Raw genomic sequence first — 13,333 nt, forward strand, 5'->3', positions numbered from 1 at the left:
ATCCAGGTTGATGGTTTTACAAGAACACAAGGGATCTGTGAAAATACCTTCTTAATCTGAAGTATTGTGGAAAAGAAAACAAAATACTAGTGAAGTGCCATTAAAAACAATCTATCTTTGGTTGAGGATTAGTGAGCATGGATACTTTTAATGAAGAGCAAGAGTAATCTAGTTAAGAAAAAAACCTAGACTACCTAACTGATTTTAACTTCTAGTGACCTTTGCAGCTGGGGGTGGGATGTACCTGTGATACAAATGAGCAGAGCTAGAAATCAATTGAAATGTAAATATGAAGGAGCTTATAGAAAATTTATAGTGGAGAGCCTTTCCTAAATGTGTTTTATCAGCAAATAATTTGATAATGCATTTTTGTAGGACCTGGAAAGAAAACTTGATGTCTTCAATACAATCTTAGCAAGACAACAAGCACAAGTTGAGGTAAGGAGTAATTTCTGTTCAGTAATATTGCAGCACTTCAAATAGGATGGTTTTGTCACGATAGTATTTTTAAAAACATTGTGCTGATGTGTATGATAGCATAGGTAGGTTGGAAGACAAGTTTCCTATCTTTCCAGGACATGAGTAAAGTGATTTCCAAACTGGAAACCAGTTCAAAAACAAGTTCAAAAGTTTTAAATGGTGGAGGATTGGTCCTCAGGTTTGTTACTACTAGGTTAAGAAATCTACTAGATTTAGGAATGTAAATGTTTTTTGTACTCTCTTAAATTGTGTCTTTTTGTATGGTTCCTACCTTTTTGTAGTCTAAATGCTGGTGAAATGTGTAGAAAAAACTGTCCAAAGTAAAAATAAGGCATGCTTGTGTCTGTGCATGCACAGATACACAGAGACATGTCCCTTACCTTGGTCCTCTTTTTGGCTCTGTCTGGTGAGTCAAAGGGTTCTTAATTCCTTGTGGTGTGGTGTTGCTGTCCCTCAGTTAAATGCATGTTCAACATGCACACATACATGGATTATTTACAGAAAAATAGCGATACTATAAATTATGTATTTTGTCCAATTTGTTTTAATTTTTGGTTTGTAGACAATAAGATCAGGACAAAAGCTACTGAAGAAGAAGAGCACTGAAGCAGAAAAGAAAAGTGGAGGATGGTTTAGTGGTTTCTGGGGTAAAAGAGAATCTAGGATTAAAGAAGATGAAGAACCACTCGTGCCTGAAAGTAAGTGTAGATTGTAGTGCACTAGGGAGATTTTACATCTTCTTATACATTAAAAAGAATACAATATTTTTGCTTCCTACAATGCAGGAGAGAGTATGGCATAAGCAGTGCATTTCATGGCACCTCTTACTGAATATTGAGCTGGCAAATAAGGCATTCTTCCAAATTGGCCATAAGCTTTTCAGAACCTTGGTGAGGAGAAAAATATCTCACTTACAGCTATAGTGATAATTGGCAACAATTGGAATACTCTGTTTCTGGTGATTTGCTGTCTGGATCCAAAGTTTGATCTACTAAAATTCCTGAAATCTGTTTTCATCATGAGGGGCTATGGATCCTTTTGTAATAAAAATTATATTGATTTCTGTGCTACATCTGTACCACCATACATGAAGACTCTTGTGTGAATTATTTTGCAATCTGGAATTTAGTTCAGTATGAAGAATCAATGGAATGCATCACCACAGCTGAAGTAGTAGGAGGCAAATGTGAACAAAAGGGGTAATGGTTATTTACTAAGGTGCAAATTGCGTGGGTTTTTGGTTTTTAGCTCTTGATGAACTAATGACACCAGAGGAGAAAGCTAAACTTTATACTGCTATTGGATATAGTGACAGCTCCCATCACCTTTCATTACCAAAGCAGGTAAGCAACCTATGGGATGGTTTAAAAAAAACAAACCACACAACAAATTCAAGATGCCTTCAGCTCTCTCATTACCCTGAAGAAATGTGAAGGCTTCAAATTCAGGTAGGAAATATTATTTAATCCTTCTGAAGCTGCTGATTTATGTAGTAATAAAATGGTACATATGTTGGGAAGTCAGAACCCTCTCTTGGGAAGGCCAAGACTTGACATTTAGCAGTAAGAATAATGAAGGCATACAGGCTATGTTTTCTGAAATGTAGTTATTTAATGGAATTACAATGATTTTGTAATGTACTGAGTCCTCTACTGGGTGTAGTTTAGCTATGCTTGCTTCAGGGTTTAAAAAAATTTCCTTAATGCTGAAAAGAGTGAAACTATATTTGCTCTGCTCTAGTTGAACTACACTGTTTTATGTTAAAGAAATGACTGGTAAACATTGAATAAAGTAAAGACTCTGTACTTTGCTTTCTGCATAGAGATGAGTTTCTAATCTTAGTTGTCTGGAAAAACTTAGACACATTTTAGTTTGTTAAAATGAGGAGTTCTGATTTTTTTTCTTATTGAGGTGATTAATTTCAGTTTTCTCTATTTTTCTCACTAGTATGTTGCCCATGTTGTGACACTGAAGCTGTTAAGCACTTCTCTTACAATTAAAGAAGACAAGAATGTGGCAGAAACTCTAAAAGTGCAGATGATTGATCTGAGCACCAAAATATCCCAGCGCCCAGGAGCACAAGCCATTAAGTAATTGGATTGGTATTTTCTTTTGTAGAACCATCTCTGCCCCTCCTCACCCCACTCCCCAGCTTCTTAGCTCTTCTTGGGTAGTGCTTGTTGTACGTTGCCTTGTAAATTTGTTGGCATTCTGTAATTGTACTCTGTTGTAAATAATATAATTTGGTGAATAATATAGAATGGCAGGAAGAAGGGAATGCTGTCTGCTGGTTTTCATGAACAATGGCAACCTTGTTCTTGAATATAAGTGTTGAAGTGCTGAATATGACTTTTGGGAAGTGATAGCTAAGCCATGTGAAATGGTGTGGCCAGCACACTCCAGCCAAGCTAGTGAATGTGTTACTCACTGCCTAAGAAATGAAAAATTATGTGTTTGTGCTGTAGGTGGAAAATCAGCCTGAGCATAAGATACTGAGACCTTCCTGTGTTTTAGGAGAGGGCACATCAGAAATATATGATTATTGGATTACACAGTCAGTGAATAAGATTGCCATGTCTGGAAAATGAATCTGTGCACTTTTTGGTTTCTTTTGCAGTTCCTTCTGTTCAGGCTTCATGCATAAGATCACCAGCTCAGCTGACACTTGAAATATTTTTGCTGAAAACCATTCTGGGGAGTTTTCAAGGTGCAGCTTGAATGCTGCACAGAAACTAAGAGCTTTGGCATTATTTTACATAAATACATGACATAAAATTTAGTTTGCAAGACTGAAGCAGTAGAACAGATAGTCCTATAAGTTTTATGTTTCTGCAAAAAATGAAGTTCAGTTATCTCAACAGAGCCAGGCAGATTACACTGATTATGGCCAAATATGTTGCCTCCCAAAGTCAGGGATTTTAATGGTGGAGGTGCAGGACCTGAAAATCAGTTTCTTATGTAACAAGTACTTGTAAGGATGAGTGAAGTTGGTGTGGTTTGGTGGTGTTCAATGGCTTTCTTCAAAGGTGTTTTCCTCCAGGCTCCACTTAACACTGCTGTCAGGGCAGTTCTCAGTACAGAATTCCCATTTGCACCAAAAGAGGTCTGTGACTGCTTTTTACATCCATACACAGTAGTAAACATTCCTACACTTTTTATTGACCTAACATAAATATTCTGCCTTTCTTTTCTCTTGCAACTGATTCTAACCCTTGCCCAATTAAATATTTTTAACTATTCATTTTCTTTAGGGTTGAAGCAAAGCTTGAAAACTGGTATGTGACGGGCCTGAGACAAGAAAACATTGTGCCATCTCTTGTGGCTTCCATAGGGGATAGCAAATCTTCTCTGCTTAAGATTGAGTTTGATATTAACCCAGAGGACAGCACAGCTGACCAGAGCCTTACTATTGAATCACAGCCTGTGGAAGTAAAATATGATGCAGTGAGTAGTAACCAAAACTCTCAGGTGTTCCGGGGTTGTCTTTCTCTGCTCTTACTCTCTTTGCTTTGTCCAGATCTGATTTTGAGGTTTTGTTGTGTAATGCTATATAATGCTAATTCTTGTGTTTTTTTTTTTTAAGAGAACAATAAATGCAATGGTAGAATTCTTTCAGACAAGCAAGGGAATGGATCTTGAAAGATTAACAACAGCCACATTAATGAAACTGGAGGAAATCAAGGAGAGAACTGCTACAGGTGAGATAGTAACAAATCTCAGTGAAGGCAAACCCTTAAATTGTTTCCATGTGATTACCCAAACACTTGGCTTCTGTTCTGATTGATGACCAAATGGTAGGATTGGGATTTTTCCTTTAGTTGGTTCCCACATTTCAGCTGGGATGCAGTTAATTACTTCTCACCTCATTGCTTGGAGATTTAGGGACTGTTTTGTGGGAAGGAGCTTTGAGTTTAGTAAGAAATCAGTAGAATGCTATGAAAGTCTTGATTCAAGAGGCTTTATCTTTGAGATAACATCTTTTTATATGCTGACTGTCACAGTTGTTTCACTTGTGAATGGCATTGACATTCCATGGCCTTTCCTTTTCCTTTAAGGATTAGCTCACATTATTGAAATGAGGAAAGTCCTGGACTTGAGGATTAATCTGAAACCTTCCTACCTGGTGGTTCCACGGACTGGTTTCTACCATGAAAATTCAGATTTGCTGATTCTGGACTTTGGTACATTTCAGGTATATAAATAATGTCTCTTATAACCTCAGGGGAAGCAAGTATTCTCTTTTAACATATCATCATGGAAGCATCTTCATGTCATCTGGAAGCATCTTCCTTTCAGAAGGCAGGGTGATCATCTGTGTCAACATATTTTTAACTTACCATATTTCTAACCAGATAGATTTGGATCAGCCGTTTGATCAGAGCTGTTAGGGTATCTTTGATGTACTGGAACTAGTTAATCCTCCCCAGGAAACATGATCATGTTACAATCATAATTGTAATACTTTAGTATCTTTCATTTCTTCAGCAGAATACATGAACTTTTGTTTCCTTTTTTGTAAAATTGCAGCCTTTTATTAATAAAAGAGAAGATAATTTTTCTCTTGAAGTTTGAAAATTAATTGTTTCTCTAAAATGGAAAGATTGCAATCATTTAACTTGATTTAATGACTGATTTATTTTAGTTGTATTCTATAAGTAAAATTATAGTGAAAAAAAGGTTTTGAATAGCTTGAATTAAGTGGATTGATAGAAGTAACAGCAAAAAAAAAATCTACTTAGCAAGAATAAGTGAAGTGATTTATTATATTTCTCTTTGAGAGTCCAAATGTCAGTTATTAACCCCTATGAATCATCTTTTCATCTTCACTAGAATGAATAGCACATGTCTGTTTTAAAGACTTAACTTTTATTTTGTTTTTTATGTGTTTAGCTGAACAGCATAAATCAAGGCAGTAGTGAAGCCTCTAACTTTTCATCTTTAGAGGAGATTATGGACAAAGCTTATGATAAATTTGATGTGAAAATTAAAAATGTGCAACTTCTTTTTGGAAGAACAGGTAACAAAACCACATAGCTGCTGTTTATGCAAAACATTGTCAAAGGCTACATACCTGTAATAAATAAATATGATTTTTAAAGAAAAAAAGACAAACTAAAATCAGTAGTTAATGAAAAGATGCGTTATAATATATGTAGGGTGTCAAACTTTGAAAAAATTTGTTAGTTTCTGCTCATTTTTTCTTTGGACCTGTGCATCACTTTAATGGTAGCAATGAATGTAAATAAAAAGAACTATTATATTTTCCATCATACACAGAAAATCACAGCTAAAATTTGCCTTAGTTCTTCACTTAAGTTTATGTAATCAAAAGAATACTAGGTTGCTGTTCTATCTTTTATCTGTCTGTCCATTTGTTTTTCTAGGGGTCAATGTAGATACATCTTTTAGTGTAGAGTTGGGTGTAGTGCTGCTAAGGTAGTAGTGTTCACAAATGGGATTAAAAGCTCTTAAAATACTTCACCTAAGTTGTTTTAGGTTTCTTAAGTTGGTTTTTTTACCCTCCTAGTTATACCATTTGATTACTTGAATGATGCCTTAGTTAAAGCAAGTGTTGTTTTTTTAATCTAAATTTACTGGACATTTTCAGGTGAAGACTGGAAGAAGGCTCGTTTTCAACACCCATCAACTTTGCACATTTTGCAGCCTATGGATATCCATGTACAGTTGGCAAAATCAATGGTGGAAAGAGATTCCAGGATGGCAAAGTAATGTATTAATGTTGAAAAGACTAATTTAGAATTACTTGGTACTTAGAGAAGTGTTTTCCCTAAAGGTTCATTTGCACTTTGTAATTTGAAGATATTAACTAAGAAACTGAAATAAGTTACTACAGTTGGCAAAATCTTTTTTGGGTAGTGGTTCCCTGATGCCTTTGCTGGTTACTAACTACTGCTTAGGTCCAAGCCCTGTTTTAATGCAGAATCCCTGGCTTCACTGTGATGTGTTCTCTATAGAGGAGTATCCATATTGTTAAGATTTAAATGAAGAATTGGTACCTTTTGTGTAGGAGTTTAATCAGTTGTTTTTTTTTTTTTTAAAAAGGTTTAAAGTGTCAGGAGGACTTCCTTTGGTGCATGTCAGACTCTCTGACCAGAAAATCAAGGCAATCTCTGATCTGATTGATAGCATTCCACTGCCTCAGCAGTCATCTATGTCAGTTCCAAGCACAAAGGTAAGCTGACTGCAACTAAAAAAACTTTTAAAAAAGCCCAAACAAGTGAAAAAACATCATTAGTGTCTTTATTGACTCACCATCAGAACATTCTGGGCTTCCTCAAGCAATGGTGGAGCCTTTGTCATTGTTCTGCTGGTTTCAATATAAGTATTGGCAGAGCTGACCTTGCCAAAGAATGTGGGGAAAGCCCTGTGGAACATTCAGCATCACTAGAAAATATGAACATACGAAGTTATATAAACTTTAAAATACTGTGTTGGTTTTTTTGCTCTTTTCTTTCCCTCCAGGTACCAGCTATTCCCACAATTCCTGTTGTTGGTAAAGGGCTGCTTAGTACACCCCAGCTGTTAGCAGAAATGGTGTCAGGTAAGAAGCTACAGATGGGTCTTTGTAAAGGTAGCAGCCATAACTTAGGGGATAGCTGATATTTTAGCTATTAATATAATATTAATAATATTATTATAGCTGTTATTATTATAGCTGTTATTGATGTTAAAGCATGTAAGGACAACAGAGATCAGCAGGGTGGTCATATCTACCCTCAAACACATAAGGAGATTTGATACTGGTGTTACCTCTGATGAATAAACTTGCTTTTTCTAAAAAGCAAACCCACTTCTTTAAAAAAGTCAATATTCTGCATAAGCAACCTGTTCAAATGAGTGAACTGTAAATACTGACTGTATTAGGTTGTTCTGACTGTTTTGTATTAGCAAAGCTCTCCTTTTTCTGAGAAGGCAGAACTGGAATAGCACATTACTGAGAAATTACTGTTTTGACTCTGGATTTAAGCATTTATTTTCATGGCTGTTCTAGAGAAAAATTTCCTATGGTGGAACCTGGACACTTATTTCCTGGAGTTTCTCTTATTATTACTTTCTTATGTGTTCTTGAAAGTCCAATGATGCCTTTAGACTCTAGTGCTGTCTTTAACAGGGCTTTAATTTTGTTCCCTTCTCATTCAGTAGGTAAGAGAGCAGTATAGATCTAAAGTTTATTTTATCAAGTTAGATTTGAAGTGATCATGCTGTTAAAAATGCAATTGGAATGGGAAAGAGAGAGTGGGATATTTAGCTCTGTTTCTGGAAAAGGTTTATTTACAAAGTAATTTTGCTTCTGTAGACTCTGAAGAAGAATATTTTGATTTTGAGGAAAGCTCTGAACCAACTGACAGTTCAGTAATTAAAGGAGAAGAAATAAGAAAAGACGAGCCTACTCAGGAGGAACTGACAGATCTTCACCTCAAGTTTGAAATTAAAGAAGTATGTCTCTAATTCTGTTTTCCCCTGCCTAAAGAATACTTAAAAAAATTCCAATATTCTTTTACCAGTATTCTCCAGATTAGTGGATGCAGAAACATAATCATCAAACAAAAAACCCTTCATGTATACACACACACATATTTCTATGCATATGAGATATTTCTTGTCTGTATGGGATGCATATAAATAAAACATGATGCATACACACAGATGTATTAAAAAAAAAAAGAAAAAAGTTCCTTATTGGAGTATTTTTACTAGAAAAAATTAATACCAACTCATAATTAGGGTGTCAGAAGTGGGAATTTTGCACTGGAGAAACAAATTCAGTCCCAGGCAGATCTCTTGCAAAGAGAAAATCCCCAAATATTTTTTGTATATATATCTTTCACCATCAATCACTTCTCCTTTCTATTGTATACTTTAAAATCTGTAATAAAAACAGTGCTTCTGACAAAGCAGGGAGGGCAGTAATCTTACACTTCTGTTGTTGGTTTAAATGCTGAGAATACTGCATGTGAGAATATGGCATAACTGCATTTCTTGTTCATCCAGGTTTTAGTAGAACTCACCAGACAAAAGACAATTGAGGAAACAGTACTTGTATTTGATGTAATGCATCTTGGGACAGAAGCTACTGTCAAAACCTACAATTTAGCAGCTGTATCTTATTTGAAGAAGATAAGCTTGGATTACTATGGAATTGGAGGTAATAAGCAGGGGCAGAGAAGTGGACTTGTGTGTGTATAGCAGTTAGCTGGAGCTCTCCTGTGCCTTGTGCTCTCTGAAATGCAAATGTTGTTCCAGTTTCCCAGCTCATGTGCAGCTGTCCATTGCAGTGCTTGTGCCACTGATAGAGTTGGTAAGCTCTGGAATCTCACCATAATGCTTATGGGATAAATAAATGGCTTAGAGCTCAGTCTTTGGATGGAGAAGGGATTTGCCATTTTGGATTTAGCAAAGAGAAACCAGTGACTCATATTTAGTGCTGCAATGTATTTTAGCAAATGGTACTGAAAGTTAATCCCTACCTTCAAGGCACAAATTTTTTGGTTCTCTGAAAGAACAGAAATTATCCTAATTCCTGTTTATCTCATGTGGTGTTTTACAGGTAAAAAAGGACCCATTCATCTAATTAGTTCCTCAGACAAGCCTGGCTTAGACCTTCTGAAGGTGGAATATGTCAAGGTATACACAAAGCTTTTTAAAATTATTTTTAAAGCATTTCTCCATATTCTTAATATATAGTCTATATATAGTCCTATAGCTACTATTCAGAGCTAGTTGGATTATTTTGTATCTTCTGAAGAGAACAGTGACTGGTTGGAATTAATATTAAACATCATGCAAATCATTATTTTCAGGCTGACAGAAATGGGCCACATTTTCAGACAATTTTTAACAACACTGAACAGATGATTCAAGTGAGTATTTACAGATTTTATTGCTTATTTTCTTTTGGTTTGCTTGCTCAGAATGGAAGAATTAGTAAGACTTGTTTTGCTTTCCTGTTTTCCTGCCTTCCAGCAGGAGACTTCAGGTGATAAAACGTCCTTGAAAATTTTTATACCACTTTAGAGCAGAATGTTTGTCTGTTGAAGTGCTGAAAAAGTGTCTGTGTAGCTCATGTGGATGAAATTCAAACTACTGTTAGAATGCACCTTCTCATGCATCAGGGATCATGACATTCAGGGGCCCAGTGTGGGAAACTACAGTGGAGTCACAAAGTCTTTCACTTTCATGTCAAATAATCTGTGTTGTGAGTGCCATGAATTCAGCACTCTGCTGGCTGTCTTTTATAAGGAGTCTAAACCCATGTCTGACTGTGATTTTTTATTTTACTGATGGTGTATTTCTGAGGCAGATTTTAGTCTAAAGAAAAAGAGTGGCTTGAGGCATTCTTGAAATAGATGATCTTGAAAGGATGGTGTTTTTTGTAATAGGTTATTTCTCCTCTTTATACCTCTATGGCATTATTTTACCTGCCTTATTTTAGTATGAAGACTGAAATATTTCACTTGTTATGTAATAGTTTTAGGTGTCTATAGATTTCATCTGAGAGCTTTAATTACTGAAATCTTTTTGCCAAAAAGCAGTTCCTGAAGCTGCAGCAGGAGATGAGAGTTCTAATACTCCAGTGCTGCTGAGTTACCTGTCTTCATACTATGGGCTAGTGCTAATGTCAAGAGAACTCAATTTTCTGTACATCATCTGGAGTTGCTGTTGCCTTGCAGCTCTTCAGGGGGACTTGTGTGCCTGGAAGAATTGCATTTGGGCTCTGTTTCCAGTTTCAAGCCCATTCCAGTGGACAATTTTTTTAAAACTACAGAGCAGGCACTTACTTACCTTTTAGACTCCTTAGTGGATTTTTTGAGGAATACCCATATTCTAAATATCTACATGTCAGCCACCTGCTGTAGTACTGTTATTGCAGGGGCATTCAAGCCCAAGGCTGTGTTTGACTAAATTAATTTTGCATCACTTTTTTTGTACTGTGGAGGTTACAGGTTAGCAGTTACAGCTGTAAGAGCTGGGATCTTGCTAGGTTCCCTTATTTTCTAAGCTTATCCCCATTCTGCTTTACAGAAAGCTTTTTCCTTCATGATCTGTTGCTGGCCACACATGCAGCTTCTCTGTTTTTTAGGAATGGTTCTGTTGCACTGGGTGCTTTTGCACCTCAATCTGACTCTGACACCTGTAAGTAACTGTTTGGTCCTATGGACTCTCATGTTTTCAACAGGTGACATTTTCATCACTGAACCTCCTGTTGCACACAGAGGCCCTTATGTCTGCTGTCAGTTTTCTAACAGCTGTTAGTCCATCAGGCAGTGAAAGGAGTGGAGAGACACCATCCAAAGAAGAGAAAAAGCAAGAAGATGACTCTAGATTGAAGAAAGGTACAGTTGTGATTATCCAAATGATGGTTCTAGAAGGATGTGTTGCATACAAGCAAATCCAGTGAAACACAATGAGCTTTGTAGAAGTAAAGATGAAAGTGAAAAAAAGACTTATAGGTACCTTGAAAATCCCACCTTCTCTTATTTCTAGTGTCTAAACCTTCCAAGGATAAGGATGTGTTTGACTTCAAGCTTTTTGCCAAGCTGGATGCCTTCTGTTTAAATATTTGTGATGAAAAAAAGAACATTGCAGAGATCAAGATACAAGGTATTAAATTCTTTATTTGAAGTAACTGCTCTGGTAATTTAGTTTCAAAGCAATTGCTAATCGTTGGCCTAAAAAATAAGGTGTAAACATGCAGCATCTGTTTTGATTTATTTGTTTATTTATTGTTATCTGTGCAAGAATGGCTTGTTGTCCTGTTTTTAAAGTCAGCCTTCGAGTCTGTCGTAATGTTTTAGCCTCCAGCTAGAAAGATGTGCTATGTTATTACTCAAATAATTAGGTTCATCTTTTGAGGGAGATTGATTATGGGTGGCTTTTCATGTTGCACTAAGTGTTTTTCATGTTGCACTAAGATAGTTTATGGTATACTGTTAAGTTATTTAGGATAAATTATGATGTAGGATAAGAAAACCCCTTCAAAATGTTTTCTTTAGTTTTTAACCCTAGGGGTTTGTTTGGGTTCCTTCTTTTGGTTTTGTTTTCTTGATTGGTTTTACCCCTTGAAAGGGCTAGCAATAATTCTTTTGGGAGTTTCACTTTTGTCTGACTTTAACTGCCATCCTCATAGTTGCTAACACTCTCACGGATATTTAAGAATGTGTGATATGCAAGATTAGTAGTGCAGTTCATAAAGTCTTTTGCTTGGGCCCATCTCTAAATCATATGATGTATTCACACAAGATTATGTATGCAAAATTATTGGATTCAAATAGTTCAGTTTAGTAACATCTTTCCTGATAGAAATCTCAGTGCACTCACTCAATAGCTTGAAATGCACTCACTCAATAACTTGCTTATTAAGAAGTAGAGGATTGATTATTTTTCTATAAATTGTAGCTCAGTTATTTCCAGAGATGATTGATATTGAGACAGTATTTGTATTACAAGTATTTCTATTTTGTTTTGGTTGAAGCTGTAGTACAGTCATGCTTAAAGTAACTTATTAACTTTTCCTCACTTCCTCTGCTGGTGTCCCCACCCTTTCTGCTGTGCAAGACTCTGTTTCTATTTTTGTACTTTGCAGGTCTTGACTCATCTCTTTGCCTTCAGCCAAGCCAAACTGTATTCTTTGCCCGACTTAAGGACATAGTTGTCACAGATGTTGATTCAAGGACCCTTCATAAAAAAGTACTCAACTACAAGATTTTAACTTTTACTTGATTCTTGGTTAGTTTGATGTGTATAAAAGTGAAATGTAATACACATTCCACTCTTCTAAAAGTATTTGATTTGTCATGAATAAGTATTTTCAAGTAAGATACATCATAAAAAAAATTCATATTACAAGAATGGATTTCTGAAAGGATTAGAAAAACTAGTAATCTAACTTGTAATCTGATAGGCTGATGGTATCTTTAGTGCTTAGTGTCATTACCTCTGTAGAAGCTGTTGATGGCTGGTGGGTGCTGTTTCTCTTTCTAGGCTGTGTCTATAGTGGGAGATGAGGTTTTCAGTTTCAATCTGACATTAAATCCTCATGCTACTGAGGGAGAAGCCTACACTGACATGTCAAAAGTGGATGGTTCTGTATGTTTGAAAGTGGGCTGCATCCAGCTGGTGTACCTTCACAAATTTCTCATGTCTCTCCTGGTAAGTCTTATTTCCCTTTCTGTGTTTCTGCAGCATTCTCAGATTAGTCTTCTGGGCTGTGCTCTCAGTACAAGTGTTAGGTTTCATTTCCTGAAAGACAAGGGATGGGTTTAATTTTTCCTGTGTGCTATTAAAAACTTTGGTTAGTAACTGATTTAAATTTCAATTGGGTCACTTCCCACCCTCAGTTTTGGAAACAGAGAAAAACTTGGTGCTATTGAGGTAGTATGGAGGTTTTATGTTGGCTGCCCTTTCCACCCCTAGCAAAATTCTGAGTTCATTGCAGACATGTCAGAGCTAACACTAGAGGAAAATCTTCCTGAAAATTAACCAGTGTAAATATCAGTGTGTCTGAGTACCCTAATGATAGCTTTTTCAATAAAGCACCAGTGGGCTTTCTCTCATTCAATAGGTTCTTTAATAGGAATTCAATACTATTCAGGGAGGGCAAGAGGAGCTTTCAAAATTGTGTCCCTAAAAGCTAATGAGCTAAGGAAAGAAGGAAGAATAGAGATGAATTTAGAATAAGTGGATTGCCCTGGTTAGAACTTCTTTGACCCTCCATTAGAGGTCGTGCAGAAGATACTCGGTTGCCTTTTCTGTGGAAAATTCAACTCCCATTGATGTAGGCAGCATAACTGGCAGCAATAATTGGTGGATGATGGTGGAAAATGAAAAAGTA

At 36.2% G+C, this 13,333-nt stretch overlaps 1 protein-coding gene across 2 annotated transcripts in view; it reads left to right on the forward strand.

Annotated features, from left to right (window-relative positions):
* Positions 1-13,333, forward strand: part of VPS13C (vacuolar protein sorting 13 homolog C) — a 74,344-nt gene that overhangs the window by 15,658 nt on the left and 45,353 nt on the right. For both annotated transcript variants that reach the window (XM_054273108.1, XM_054273109.1), the window contains exons 16-34: positions 376-438; positions 1,043-1,178; positions 1,729-1,823; positions 2,428-2,570; positions 3,732-3,924; positions 4,064-4,178; positions 4,536-4,672; positions 5,371-5,497; positions 6,089-6,206; positions 6,544-6,673; positions 6,964-7,042; positions 7,799-7,938; positions 8,494-8,647; positions 9,050-9,126; positions 9,303-9,362; positions 10,679-10,835; positions 10,987-11,103; positions 12,086-12,189; positions 12,484-12,651. In XM_054273108.1, the coding sequence (XP_054129083.1) occupies positions 376-438; positions 1,043-1,178; positions 1,729-1,823; positions 2,428-2,570; positions 3,732-3,924; positions 4,064-4,178; positions 4,536-4,672; positions 5,371-5,497; positions 6,089-6,206; positions 6,544-6,673; positions 6,964-7,042; positions 7,799-7,938; positions 8,494-8,647; positions 9,050-9,126; positions 9,303-9,362; positions 10,679-10,835; positions 10,987-11,103; positions 12,086-12,189; positions 12,484-12,651 (2,313 nt within the window). The remainder of the gene's footprint in view (positions 1-375; positions 439-1,042; positions 1,179-1,728; positions 1,824-2,427; positions 2,571-3,731; positions 3,925-4,063; positions 4,179-4,535; positions 4,673-5,370; positions 5,498-6,088; positions 6,207-6,543; positions 6,674-6,963; positions 7,043-7,798; positions 7,939-8,493; positions 8,648-9,049; positions 9,127-9,302; positions 9,363-10,678; positions 10,836-10,986; positions 11,104-12,085; positions 12,190-12,483; positions 12,652-13,333) is intronic.

The sequence above is a fragment of the Melozone crissalis genome, unplaced genomic scaffold, assembly GCF_028551555.1.
Source record: "Melozone crissalis strain CALT ecotype California unplaced genomic scaffold, PUWL_Pcris_2 ptg000014l_1, whole genome shotgun sequence".
NCBI classification, from domain to species: domain Eukaryota; kingdom Metazoa; phylum Chordata; class Aves; order Passeriformes; family Passerellidae; genus Melozone; species Melozone crissalis.